This window comes from Dryas octopetala, chromosome 7 (genome assembly GCF_963921425.1).
Source record: "Dryas octopetala chromosome 7, drDryOcto1.1, whole genome shotgun sequence".
NCBI classification, from domain to species: domain Eukaryota; kingdom Viridiplantae; phylum Streptophyta; class Magnoliopsida; order Rosales; family Rosaceae; genus Dryas; species Dryas octopetala.
Window position 1 is genome coordinate 10,713,204 of NC_141372.1, and position 13,863 is coordinate 10,727,066.

Here is a 13,863-nt window from a genome sequence, read left to right on the forward strand (position 1 = left end):
ACTAAGCAGGTTTATGACGAAAAAAGTAAAAGGAACAAGACAACATTGTCACAACAAGACGGATTATTTAATTAAATTGAAAAAGGGTAATTTAGTCAAAGTAAGGCCACGAGTACAAGGTGAGCATTGATTGTTTGGTGCACCTTGTCACACCGGAATCAAATCACTCATTGCCGTAATGATTGAGAAAAAGTCTTCGGCTTCTCATGAATAATATTTCCGCGAAAGTGCGTTGGATTTCTATTCATCTTTGTTGGTGGCTTCATCTTTGCTTAACGCGCTTTAATTGAATCAATACCGCATCTCAGTTTCTTGGTTCTCAGAGAAATTCATAGTTTCTGCAAATTCAAAGCTCTCCTGTCCAAGAATCTCAATTTCCACTTCTGATTTGCAATGCTTCACAGGAGCTTCAAGCCCGCCAAATGGTAATTTTACTCTTTTTTCTTTCAAATTCACGGCCTGTCTGGTTTTCGAAAAAATCTTTGGAAAAGAGAAGAGAATTGAAAAAAAAAAAAGATTTTTTTTTTTTTTCTACTTGTGTAAATTCCAAGCTTTAATCAGCACAAACTATGTATGTAATTGAAATTTACTGTTTTATTGATGAATTTTGGGGGTTTGATTGGTTTGGATGCAGCAAGACGGCATTGAAGCTTGCGGTGTCGCGAATAAAGCTTTTGAAGAACAAGAAAGACGCGCAGGTGAAGCAGATAAAGGCGGAATTGGCCCAATTGCTTGAGAATGGTCAGGACCGGACTGCTAGAATTCGGGTTTGTCTTTGATCCTTCAAGTCCAATTGCAATAACTTTTGGTTTCCTTGTTTTCTTTTAATTTTAATTTTAATTTTTTTTTAGATTTTAAATTCACTGTTGTGGTCAATCTCAACAGTGATCACTCATGAAAGGCCAAGAAGTGAATTAACAAATGGAACTTGCTTCCCTTAGTTCTTTGTTTTTGACGTCTGATCTTATTAGTAGAATGTACTTGTTGACTGTTGAGATTTCCAGTGTGATAACATGAACGTTTCTTGATGACTTATTTACACTTCCTGCATTTCAGGTCGAACATGTGGTCAGGGAAGAGAAGACAAGGGCAGCATATGAACTTGTTGAGATATATTGTGAACTTATTGCAGCACGCTTGCCTATCATTGAGTCACAAAAGTATGTAAATCCGCTAAATCTTGAATATTCTTGGCATTTCCTGGTCATGTATGCACTTTTATGTTCAAATTTAGCAATATTTTGCTATGCATCTCTGCATATGTTCTAGAGTTTTTTATATTTTAAATAGCTTGTTCGGCCTATGAAGTTCTTTGTTCAGTTAGTGACATATGGCAATGTGGGAATATTTTGTCAATTTGAGAACAGATAGAGGAAGGTAGAACTTTAATTTTGGAGTATGTGGTACAGGTCTGATGCCACATCAACAACAATCTTGCATGCTTTTGTGGCTTTGCAGTCTGATCAATGGCACCAATGAATGTAGCTTCAGTTTTTCTATTTGAGACTACAGTTAAGTGCTTCATTGTTGGAGTGCTTACTTTAACATTATTTTTCCTTGTTAGGTGCATAGCTGATGCATAGAGCTATCAGTATAAGTATTACTGAATTCTGCAACTAAGGATTTGGGGTTTAGAGGCTTTTCTTGTCTGTGTTTGCTATTGTCATAGAATAAGTGATATTTGTGTTGCTATTTCAGTATTGCATTCTCTGTTCTTTCTTTAAAAGATTTTGCATTGTGTTGACTTGGTTAATATTTTTACAGAAACTGCCCCACCGATCTGAAGGAAGCAATTTCAAGTGTAATATTTGCATCCCCAAGATGTGCAGACATACCAGAACTCATGGATGTTCGCAAGCATTTTGCAGCTAAATATGGAAAAGAGTTTATCTCTGCAGCTGTTGAACTGCGCCCGGATTGTGGCGTAAGTCGCATGGTATGTTTGTATACCTTGTGTAATTTCCTTGGATAATGTTAATATGGAAACTGAAATGGGGCCAATTGGAGATTGCAGGGTGGACTCTGTCAAAAGTCAGCAGATTAGTTTTATTGATTATTTTTTATGTTGCCCTTTCAGTTAGTGGAGAAATTATCTACCAAATCACCTGATGGACCCACCAAGATGAAAATTTTGACTGCAATAGCTGAGGAATACAAGGTCAAATGGGTTCCTGATTCATCTGAAGAGAATGAGTCCAAGCCTCCCGAGGACCTGCTGGTAAGATTGGTTCAGTTCTAGCCCTAGGTTGTTCTTTCATTGCTTGATATTTGCATGGGTAACATAAAATGATTATTTCAACTTGGTTATATTACATTGCATGGCTGAAGACATGTCTGTTGACTAATATAAAAACATTTGAGCAGAATGGACCAAATACATATGGGATGGCCAGTAAAATTCCTGTGGAACCTCCTCGAGGCCCACCTCCACCTAATCGTGATGACAAGGAACCTCCGAATGTTCAACTTCCACCCAAAAATTATGAAAATCATGATGTATCCACGAACTTCAATGGGCAGAATTCTAGACCATTACCTAGCTTCCAGGATTCTGCATCTACAAATATTTCTTCCAACAAAGCAACCACATCTGGCACATTTCATCCCGAAGTGAGATCTTCAGGTACATCAAGAGTGAATGAGAGATGGTGATTTATTGATTTTTAATATTTACGGGTGGTATTGCGAATTTCTCTTTTGTCTGATACTTGATTGGACATTTGCATACAGGAACCGGAACGGATAGGGTACAGATGCATCCATTTCCTAGGGATGGAAATGCTTTTTCTTCGGGTAGGCAGAATTGGAACATGCAATTTAAGGATGCTGCCTCTGCAGCACAGGCAGCTGCTGAATCAGCAGAACAAGCAAGCATGGCTGCCAGAGCAGCTGCAGAACTTTCAAGGCAATATTCTGCAGAATCACGCAATAAATTTAGCCAGTCAGCTCCCTTAGAAACTAGTACGACTTCCATTAATAATCCCCCTTCGGTGAATAGTCTCCAAATGGCAGATCAATATCCTCCAAATAAGTCAACTGAACCTGAGAAGCATGATTTTTCAAGTCAAGTGAGTATGAAGAGACAGTCTGGTAAATCTGAGGTGATGCAAGCGAGTGAGATGCAAGCTGGTATCAAACCTGAGAAGCATGATTTTTCAAGTGAAGTGAGTATGAAGGGACAGTCTGGTAAATCTGAGGTGATGCAAGCGAGTGAGAAGCAAGCTGGTATCAAACCTGAGAATGTTTCTTCTTTTGGAGATGTAAGATCTGAAAAGAAATCTAGCAGGTCTTCTTCTCGATCTAATTCAAGCTTTGGTAGTGATGATCAAGAAAATGTTTTGAGAGGGAGCGAGCATATTAATTATTTTGCAGATATGGGGACTGAAAAACAATCTATCAGGTCTTACTCGCCTTCTCATTCTAGAAATTTTAGTAATGATCACAGAAATGTCTCAAATGGCCCTGGTGACGATTCTTTTGTTAGTGATGTCAACATCCATGAAAGCACAAAGGGAATGAATTCTTATGAAAGTGCTGCTCTGGTTTTTGATGACTCTGGTTCGGATGATGATAACATTAAATTTGATGTTGACGACTACAAGGGGCAAGAATCTAGTTTATTTTTTTCTTCTCCCAGAAGAAACTCATTTTCAATCCCTTCAGCTAGTTTAAATGCTTGGAGCGATGAGCAAAAGACTGATGAAATACAATTTAGTTCTTCATCAGTGCAGCACTCCCATTCTGTTTTTTCTGAAAGTTCGACGGGTTCTATGGTCTCTTCAAAACCAACTGACTTATTGGCTGTCGCTTTTGATGCTTCAGATGGCCCAAGTTCAGACAGTGACGAGGAGGTAGATACGTCTAAACTTGTCTGGAGCACAGATTCTAAATTTTCTCATGAGAAGAATGTTCAATCCACAAATTTGGGACAGAGCCAGAGTAAAAGTCATAGGTCGTTAGGATCTTCATCCTATGCAGAGGTACATCCTGAGAGAACCCAAGGAGTCGAATACAGTGCTGTCTCGAAGAAAAAGTTTGATTATGATGAATTGCCTACTGGTCAGCCGTCTCCAAGGATGGTGAAATATGGATTAGATACAAATGTTAAGGACGATTTTCAAACGCCAGAATTACCTCAAACTCTGAAAGATAATGAGGTTTCAAATGAATGTAGTTGTGTAAGTGACAATGGGTTGAACTTTGGGGTCTTGACAGGTGGCCTTCGGAATAAGGGTTATAAGCATCCACCATATGCTAGGAAACCATCTGGCAATTCTTTGTCGGGAAAACAAGTTACTGTAGATACTAAGATTGATCAATCTTCCTATTCTCCAACAGTCGGGACGTCCATTGTTTCTCTTACTTCTGATGAAGAGCCATATAACCAGAAAGGGAGCACAAAACTAAATAAGGAACGAAGCACAAGAACCCCATCTGGCAATTCTTTGTCGGGCAAACAAGTTACTGTAGATACTAAGATTGATCAATCTTCCTATTCTCCAACAGTCAGGACTTCCATTGTTTCTCGTACTTCTGATGAAGAGCCATATACCGGGAAAGGGAGCACAAAACTAAATAAGGAACGAAGCACAAGAACCCCAGTCACATATGTTGCTCCTGATGATGATTCTTCAGAGGACGAACTCCTACATGAAACACTTAGCAGAAGTCGTCAAGACCCATACAATCGAAAGTCGGGCTCTGAAGTAAAGGCAAGCTCAAGATCCCCGTTTACTTCATTTGATTCAGAGGATAGCGAGGCTGAGAAAGATCTTCCCAAAAATATTTCCACCAGCAACTTTCTTCCGAGCAGTAAGTTTTCTAGAAGGACGCCACCCTCTTCTTTAAAATCTGTTAGAAGCTCTGGCTCAAAGACATCAGTTGTTTCTGAAGCATCAGGGACTTCCAATCCTGCAAAGATTGTACGGGAGCAATCATCAGGGAGCACTGAAGCTTCAAAGTCCTCGGGTTCTACAGTGGAGACTGCCAAGACATCAGTTCTTTCTGAAGCATCAGGGACTTCAGACTATGGACAATCTTCTTCAAGAAGTTCCTATGCCACTGAAACTCTACCAAAGCCCTCGTCCCAGTCGCAGACCAAGAGCTCAGAGCGCTCAGGAAGTCAGGAGTGGCATAGACCTGTACAACAAGCAACTCCTAAACCATTACCAGAATCCAAGAAGTCCTCTCGTGTAGAGACTTCAAAGTCATTTGAAAGGGAGCAATCATCTGATCGTCCAAAGATTATACGGGGGCAATCATCAGGGAGCACTGAAGCTTCAAAGTCCTCGGGTTCTACAGTGGAGACTGCCCCTAAGGAGAGGGCTTCTCATGTCCACCCTAAGCTTCCTGACTCTGATGACATAATTGCCAAGTTTATGGCCCTCCGGAAGAGTCGAGAATAAATTTAGTCCTTTGCACATACCAATATAGGATACATATCTATGTGATTACCACGGTTTGTTATTCATAAATTTTTTATGATTGTTAAGTAATTGTTGATGGCTACACGTCACTCCTGTTGAAATTGAGTCCCTTACTTTTTTGCACCCTTTTATTGGAAATATGAGGTTACATTTGTTAAAGAGTTGTGTAATAGATTGTAAAGTATTTTTTTCTTTTTCGAATGTGTTGAGGTTTGTGACTAGAGTTAAATAAAATATCTTGTTGAGCTGTGATTTCCGTTGTAATTGGTTTGCATTAGTCTAGACTCTACAGTACTGTCTGATTGTCTGACCAAACATAATTTGGATGAGACTCTGAGTGAGGAGACTTATTATACCCAAAGTAACGTCACAAGCCTACAAGGATCACATATCAAACACAAAGTAAGAAATGTGATCAATGGACACTAATATGGTCAAATTATCACATTTGTCGAAGAATACCAGCTGATTTGGTTGTTAAACTTATTATGAGGGGTTAAATACAAAAATGGTTCTCTAATTTTATACTAATTTTTAATTTGGTCTATTAATTATAAAAAGTATTAATTTGATCCACGAATTTTCTAAGTTGTACCAAAACAGTATAAATATTAACTTCACGGAATTAGTCACATGATTTGGTTGTTTGTACGTTTATTTATTATTATTAACCTTTTTAGGGGACTCAATTTAGGAGGAAATCAAAGCGTGTGAGGTGCCAAGGGTGAGGACTGGGGGTGGCCTTTACCTAACCAAGTGATTATAATAATAATAATAATAATAATAATAAATTAATCAAAGCACAAAGTTTGTGAGACCAAACCCAGTTGCTAGAGTTTAGTGCATGCTTTCACAGTCTCTTTTAGTGTATATATTTACAACTTCAATCCCTTTGTTTCAAGCCAGAAAATATTTTGGGTACATCTCTCTATCTATCATAGTAAGCATGATACCAATTTGCAACCATGTGAACATTATTTTTGTGGTTTTCAATTTTTTTAAATATGATAAATCTCATGCTTGCCTTCCGTACTATTACATTGTTTTTACCATTTTATGTTATGATTTCTCGACACCATATATATCACTGATACACTCGTAGGCTCGTAGCTCTATATAGAATATGGAACATTGGAATTTGTTAGCTGAAAAAGAATAGAATTTGTAACCGTTTATTTAATACTACAAATTTATTCTCGCAATGTTTTTTGGAGTTATGGTTTTTAATTTTCAGATTTAATAGGAGGAGGTTACATGGGGTTTGGGTTGCCTATAAAATTGGTCACCCTACTTCACAATTGATATACTAGTATAATTCTTTCTCTACCTCTCTTATATCTTTCAACTTTGTTATTTTTCACCTTGGAGACTACAATATTGTTTTACTTGAAAAATATTTATTGGATTTCAGTGATTGCCTGCCTTGGCTTGAAGTTAAAGTGTACCTGAAAGTTTGAATTCTAAAACTAGCTTCATTCTCTAGGAGGATTTTCAGAATTCTTGTGCACCAGAGAAGCAATGGAAGACGCTACAAAGCAAGTGATTACGAATAACCCGAACCCAACTGTGTTGCAGAGCAAGGAGTTATATGAGGTACTGTCCATAGCTAGTCTGCTTAATTGGAATATATTTGTCTATATGCACAAATTTACATTTAAACTGGTCTTCCCATTGATGTGACAGTATATATTGAACACTAGTGTGTACCCAAGAGAATCAAATCTTCTAAAGGAACTGAAGATTGCTTCTACAAACCACCCTATGTAAGTCTCCAAATTTCTAACTACTATGCCAAAATGATGGTGCAGTCAGATTACAGATGTTAAAGTTTGCATGTGACGAGAGAGATCGACACACAAAGTGTGTACACTGCGATGACAACCGAACTAAATTGTGGTCTATCCATTTTATTGTGTAGGGCTTTCATGGGTGCAGCATCTGATGCAGGTCAGTTAATGGCCATGATCTTGAAACTAGTGAATCCCAGAAAAGCAATTGAAATTGGAGTTTTTACTGGATACTCTCTTCTCCTCACAGCTCTTATGACTCCTGATGATAGCAAGGTTGGTAACTTGGTGTGTGTATATAAGAGACAGTCTAGCAAGATAAGATACTTTTCCAAATTCACAGTCTAACAACATAAAATCTTATGTTATATAAATATATATTATATATATACATATCAAGTAATATAGATGTCTACCTACCAACAAAGTTATGCTTTATAATGCATCAATGCAGATTACAGCCATAGACATTGATCGAAAAGCATACGAAATAGGGTTGCCAGTTATCAAAAAAGCTGGTGTGGAACACAAGATCAACTTCATTGAGTCCCCAGCTCTGCCTATACTAGATAAACTCTTACAAGAGGTAAGGAGAGAAGAGTGGTACTTTGTATTTGGATTCATTTCTTAAATTCCAAGTATTTGAAAATTGTTGCTGCTTCAATCTCCATGCATGTTTTGCTGCAGCCAGAGCAGGAAGGGAGTTTTGACTTTGCTTTTGTTGATGCGGACAAGAACAACTATTGGAATTACCATGAAAGGCTAATGAAGCTGATTAAGGTTGGTGGGATAGTTATCTATGATAACACACTCTGGGGAGGAACAGTTGCTTTGCCCGAAGAGGCTGTTCCAGAGGCCAAAAGGGAATGGAGGCAGTGTGCAATTGAGTTTAATAAATTGGTTTCCGCTGACACTCGCGTTGAGATATCCCAAGTTCCAGTGGGTGATGGGATCACAATCTGCAGGAGGATTCACTGAATAAAAAGTGAAGCACATTATTATATTTCCAAAAAAAGATTATAGAAAAAATAATCTTGTACCTCAAACTTCTTGTAACAGCCTTATATACCTCGGTTGAGATGAATAAAAACCATTCAGTTCAAAAAATTACAATTTCAAATCCTTTTCTCCCATTAAGTTGTGCAAGCTTGATAACAGAAATTTGACTGGTTGGTGATTGGTTCAACTGTCAAATCAAGATAAGCAGTTGCAGATTAAGAATGGAAGCTTCTTTGAGTTATATTTTATTCAACCAAGCACTCATTCATGACAATTAAAATAATATGAAAATTATTAAATTAAAAAATAAGCAAGGGTAAGAAAGGTAGTTAATGAACTTTGAGACAGAAGGAAAGCAGGAAGTGGTATAGATCTTGAGTGATCACACAGAGAAGCAAGTGCCAACACAAAGGTTTCCAGAGGTGGTGGACAAGTTCAAGACTCACAACTCTCAATTACTCCGATAAAGAATAACTGTTGGTATGTCTTTCATCATTTCTTCGCTTTCTTTAATATATAATTTTTGCCAATATACTAGGAATGTTTCCTAAAACCAGAGTGATTTTCAGGTTTCTTCTTCTTTATTTTAGAGGGTGATTATTGCTAAAGATGTACGTTGTGATAGAATAACTTTATATTTCCAAGTGATAGATGCATCTTCATGATGACAATTTCAGTTCTACTGGGGAAGCCAATAAAACATATTAACAATAAATATCCAGAAATCATACCTATCTACTGCTAAGGGGTTAGCTAGTGATTACCATATTTTGGCATGGTACTAAAAAATTCAGTTAAATAGACAAAGAAAAGGGTTATACATAGACTGTTTTGAATCATATGATATCCTCTTTTATGAAATAGCAACAGTTTGGTTGTGATAGCCTCTGTATAATAAAAGGATTGTGTGGGGCTTTCTTGTTTCTGGTGCCAAAAGGACAATATGGAGCACACAGCAGGGAGAAAATTTCTGCCTAATCCAATCTTGTTGCAAAGTGAGGAATTACACAAGGTTCTGATCCCCTTTTCTTCTGGATTATATTATAGACTTGATGCTGTTATAATTTGAGTCCAGGATACCAAATTTTCAACTCTTATTGCAGTATATACTAGAAACAAGCGTGTACCCACGAGAACCAGAGCCACTCAGGGAGCTGAGGGCTGCTACTGCAAAACTCCCCAAGTAATATATCTGCTCTAATTTTTACTTATTTAATCATATATATATAATTTTTTGTCTCTTGTTCTATTAGTTTTTCTGCTAAGCATGTGTTTGATCTCTTTACTTTAGAATCTCTAACATTTGTATGGCTTCTGATGTGAAGCTATGAGGCATGCTGACTGTAGTCACTGTTATGCCACCTAACAAAACTATGTCCTAACCATTTTATATATTGTGAAGTGCTTTCTTTGGTACTGCACCAGATGCAGGTCAGTTAATGGCCATGCTCTTGAAAATTGTGAATGCCAAAAAGACAATTGAGGTTGGAGTTTTTACTGGATACTCTCTTCTCCTCACTGCTCTCACTATTCCTGATGATGGCAAGGTTTGTTTTTCTTCATTCATCAGCTGTCTGTGTCTAATAATCTCATTAACAAACTAGAAATGGTTGTTGATACAATAATGCAGATTTTGGCTGTGGATAGTGATCGAAAAACATATGAGATAGGCCTGCCAATTATCAAAAAAGCCGGAGTAGAACACAAAATCGACTACATTGAATCTCCAGCTCTGCCTATTCTTGATAACCTCGTGGGAGATGTAAGCATTAATAGTCCATGTTTACTGCTACTCTTCATGTACCATTTCAAACAACATCCTAAAACAATTTCTTTGAAGCCTATTTTCTTAGTAAATTGTTGTGTTAATATGGGGTTCTGTGGCAGCCAAAGAATGAGGGGGATTTCGACTTTGCCTTTGTTGATGCTGACAAACAAAATTATTGGAACTATCATGAGAGGCTGATGAAACTGATAAAGATAGGTGGGATTGTTGTATATGATAACACACTCTGGGGAGGAGCAGTGGCTTTGCCTGAAGAGGCTGTTCCAGAGAGCAAAAGGTATGGGAGGCAGAGTACAATTGAGTTTACCAAATCAGTGGCAGCTGACCCTCGAGTCGAAATTTCTCATGCTTCTGTAGGGGATGGGATCATCATCTGCAGGCGCATTTGCTAAGTTTCTCCTGCTGGGCGGTCTATCAGGTTCCATTAGCATGCAAGACCTTGTACTTAATCGTTGAGTGAATAAATATTGCTTACTATTTTGGAGGTTTATAGCTCTAGTGGTAAAGCACTTACTCTACAACAATGGCGAGAGTTTGAAATATTGCTTATTGTTTTGCTCTTTCATTGTATGTCTCGTGTCATTTTCAAATGTTTACTTGTTTTTTATTGAAACTCAATGTTGAATAAGTGAATTGATCTAGAACTCAGATGTAACAAGATGAGTTTAGTGCATTCAAATTTCATGATCTTAATGTCTCAACTACTCTCAATTTCCCAAGCCAAATCCAGATTGTTTTCTTTCATAGTTTCATATGTCCACCCTAAGCTTCCTGACTCTGATGACATAATTGCCAAGTTTATGGCCCTCCGGAAGAGTCGAGAATAACTTTAGTCCTTTGCACATACCAATATAGGATACATATCTATGTGATTACCACGGTTTGTTATTCTTTGACATACTTAGGAGGGTGTACTCAATCCAGATTTTTAAAGACTCTTTTTAAGTGACAGACTTTCAGAATTATAATAGACTTTCAAAGAGTTTTATAAAGTTTTATAGACTTTCATAAAGTTTTATTAAAAAACTTTCATAGACATTGATAGATTTTCAATGACTTTTTGATACAAATATCATTGTGAAATATTGTAAAATAATAGCATCCGTATATAACAAAGGACAATGAAAACGTAATGAAATCAAACAGAAGGACAATGAAAAAGTAGTGAAATCAAACAAAAAATGACAAGTTGATGAAAGAATAATCTCCAAGAAATCAAGATTGCTAAGAAACCTACTAATATATTGAATGATCTAAAACTGGTCTTCAATATTTGTCAAAACTTACTATTCAATGTTACATGGATAACGTTAAATTCAGGTAACGTTGACGAAAACGAGCTTCCAAATGTGAAGACAATTAAATTAAAAAATAAAATAATACATAATGAGAAATGCATATAAGTTTTAAAATTTGAAAGAAATAATGTTGTATTACTACTTAACATATAAGTCAAAAATTTAAATAATGTTGAACTATTCTCTTTATTATTGTATCTAACAGATAAATCTAACTCAAGTCATCCTTAAAACTCTCAACGTAAACATACAAAAAATAAAAGGGTGGAACAATATATTATAATTGACATGTTGTAAACCCATAAAACTAACTTCTGGAGCACTGAAGTCTGAAGTTAAGGGGGGTGTACTCAATCAAGACTTTTAAAGACTTTTGTTAAATTAAAAAGTCAGAAGGTACTCAATCAAGACTTTTATATATTTTTAAAAAGTCTATGAAAGTCAGGGGGTACTCAATCAAAACTTTTTAAAAGTCTATGAAAGTTATACGGTACTCAAAATGTCAATGACTTTCACAGATTTCTTAAATCCATAGACTTTGAAAGACTTTTGGCATTAAAGTATACATACCAAATCTTCTTATTTCTCTTCCATTCCCCCTCAAGACTTTGAAAGACTTTTGAGAAAAGGCTTCCCCTTTTCTCACTCCGCCTCCTTTAGCATTGCATGCGCGCGTGTATGTCCCTTCCAACATTGATACACCTATTCCTTATATTGTCCCATCACTATGCCATTACATATAAATAGACCTGTCATATACGGTTTTAACTTCAGACTTCAGTGCTCCAGAAGTTAGTTTTATGGATTTACAACATGTCAATTATAATATATTGTTCCACCCTTTTATTTTTTGTATGTTTACGTTGAGAGTTTCAAGGATGACTTGAGTTAGATTTATCTGTTAGATACAATAATAAAGAGAATAGTTCAACATTATTTAAATTTTTGACTTATATGTTAAGTAGTAATACAACATTATTTCTTTCAAATTTTAAAACTTATATGCATTTCTCATTATGTATTATTTTATTTTTTAATTTAATTGTCTTCACATTTGGAAGCTCGTTTTCGTCAACGTTTTAACGTTATCCATGTAACATTGAATAGTAAGTTTTGACAAATATTGAAGACCAGTTTTAGATCATTCAATATATTAGTAGGTTTCTTAACAATCTTGATTTCTTGGAGATTATTCTTTCATCAACTTGTCATTTTTTGTTTGATTTCACTACTTTTTCATTGCCCTTCTGTTTGATTTCATTGCGTTTTCATTGCCCTTTGTGATATACGGATGCTATTATTTTACAATATTTCACAATGATATTTGTATCAAAAAGTCATTGAAAATCTATCAATGTCTATGAAAGTTTTTTAATAAAACTTTATGAAAGTCTATAAAACTCTATAAAACTCTTTGAAAGTCTATTATAATTCTGAAAGTTTGTCACTTAAAAAGAGTCTTTAAAAATCTGGATTGAGTACACCCTCCTAAAACCGTATATGACAGGTCTATTTATATGTAATGGCATAGTGATGGGACAATATAAGGAATATGTGTATCAATGTTGGAAGGGACATACACGTGCGCATGCAATGCTAAAGGAGGCAGAGTGAGAAAAGGGGAAGCCTTTTCTCAAAAGTCTTTCAAAGTCTTGAGGGGGAATGGAAGAGAAATAAGAAGATTTGGTATGTATACTTTAATGCCAAAAGTCTTTCAAAGTCTATGGATTTAAGAAATCTGTTAAAGTCATTGACATTTTGAGTACCGTATGATTTTCATAGATTTTTAAAAAGTCTTGATTGAGTACCCCCTGATTTTCATAGACTTTTTAAAAATATATAAAAGTCTTGATTGAGTACCTCCTGACTTTTTAATTTAACAAAAATCTTTAAAAGTCTTGATTGAGTACACCCCCCTTAAATTTTTTATGATTGTTAAGTAATTGTTGATGGCTACACGTCACTCCTGTTGAAATTGAGTCCCTTACTTTTTTGCACCCTTTTATTGGAAATATGAGGTTACATTTGTTAAAGAGTTGTGTAATAGATTGTAAAGTATTTTTTTCTTTTTCGAATGTGTTGAGGTTTGTGACTAGAGTTAAATAAAATAACTTGTTGAGCTGTGATTTCCGTTGTAAATGGTTTCCATTAGTCTACTCTACAGTACTGTCTGATTGTCTGACCAAACATAATTTGGATGAGACTCTGAGTGAGGAGACTTATTATACCCAAAGTAACGTCACAAGCCTACAAGGATCACATATCAAACACAAAGTAAGAAATGTGATCAATGGACACTAATATGGTCAAATTATCACATTTGTCGAAGAGATACCAGCTGATTTGGTTGTTAAACTTATTATTATGGGTTAAATACAAAAATGGTCCTCTAATTTTTAATTTGATCAACTAATTATAAAAAGTATTAATTTGATCCACGAATTTTCTAAATTGTACAAAAATAGTACAAATATTAACTTCACGGAATTAGGGCCAGTTTGGTATTGCTGTGAGAAAAAACAACTGTGAAGTAAAACAGCTGTGAAGTAAAGTCAGCTGTAAAGTAA

At 36.0% G+C, this 13,863-nt stretch overlaps 3 protein-coding genes across 3 annotated transcripts; all 3 read left to right on the top strand.

The window, feature by feature from the left end:
• The first annotated feature begins 234 nt into the window (after positions 1 to 234).
• Positions 235 to 5,678, top strand: LOC147279591 (uncharacterized). The gene is made up of 7 exons (XM_086250816.1): positions 235 to 425; positions 635 to 767; positions 1,057 to 1,160; positions 1,765 to 1,936; positions 2,078 to 2,218; positions 2,365 to 2,623; positions 2,731 to 5,678. The coding sequence occupies exons 1-7, from the start codon at positions 394 to 396 to the stop codon at positions 5,403 to 5,405; spliced, it is 3,516 nt and encodes a 1,171-aa protein (XP_086106942.1). The 5' UTR covers positions 235 to 393; the 3' UTR covers positions 5,406 to 5,678.
• A 1,231-nt stretch (positions 5,679 to 6,909) lies between these two features.
• LOC147279592 (putative caffeoyl-CoA O-methyltransferase At4g26220) lies at positions 6,910 to 8,268 on the top strand. Its single transcript, XM_086250817.1, has 5 exons — positions 6,910 to 7,019; positions 7,110 to 7,189; positions 7,345 to 7,489; positions 7,668 to 7,799; positions 7,901 to 8,268. The coding sequence occupies exons 1-5, from the start codon at positions 6,945 to 6,947 to the stop codon at positions 8,189 to 8,191; spliced, it is 723 nt and encodes a 240-aa protein (XP_086106943.1). The 5' UTR covers positions 6,910 to 6,944; the 3' UTR covers positions 8,192 to 8,268.
• Positions 8,269 to 8,505: 237 nt separating this feature from the next.
• On the top strand, positions 8,506 to 10,685 carry LOC147279593 (putative caffeoyl-CoA O-methyltransferase At4g26220). Its single transcript, XM_086250818.1, has 6 exons — positions 8,506 to 8,692; positions 9,150 to 9,224; positions 9,316 to 9,395; positions 9,615 to 9,759; positions 9,843 to 9,974; positions 10,100 to 10,685. Exons 2-6 carry the CDS (start codon positions 9,156 to 9,158, stop codon positions 10,388 to 10,390), a joined length of 717 nt encoding a protein of 238 aa, XP_086106944.1. The 5' UTR covers positions 8,506 to 8,692; positions 9,150 to 9,155; the 3' UTR covers positions 10,391 to 10,685.
• Positions 10,686 to 13,863: the final 3,178 nt, after the last annotated feature.

Bases quoted from the DNA above. Each gene is read 5' to 3' on its own strand.
- LOC147279591 (XM_086250816.1), top strand. From the start codon at position 394: ATGCTTCACAGGAGCTTCAAGCCCGCCAAATG. The intron at 426-634 runs GTAATTTTACTC...GTTTGGATGCAG, and splicing joins AGCTTCAAGCCCGCCAAATG to CAAGACGGCATTGAAGCTTG. The intron at 1,161-1,764 runs GTATGTAAATCC...ATATTTTTACAG, and splicing joins CCTATCATTGAGTCACAAAA to AAACTGCCCCACCGATCTGA.
- LOC147279592 (XM_086250817.1), top strand. From the start codon at position 6,945: ATGGAAGACGCTACAAAGCAAGTGATTACGAATAACCCGAACCCAACT. The intron at 7,190-7,344 runs GTAAGTCTCCAA...TTTATTGTGTAG, and splicing joins GCTTCTACAAACCACCCTAT to GGCTTTCATGGGTGCAGCAT. The intron at 7,800-7,900 runs GTAAGGAGAGAA...GTTTTGCTGCAG, and splicing joins TAGATAAACTCTTACAAGAG to CCAGAGCAGGAAGGGAGTTT.
- LOC147279593 (XM_086250818.1), top strand. From the start codon at position 9,156: ATGGAGCACACAGCAGGGAGAAAATTTCTGCCTAATCCAATCTTGTTG. The intron at 9,225-9,315 runs GTTCTGATCCCC...CTCTTATTGCAG, and splicing joins AAAGTGAGGAATTACACAAG to TATATACTAGAAACAAGCGT. The intron at 9,396-9,614 runs GTAATATATCTG...TATATTGTGAAG, and splicing joins GCTACTGCAAAACTCCCCAA to TGCTTTCTTTGGTACTGCAC.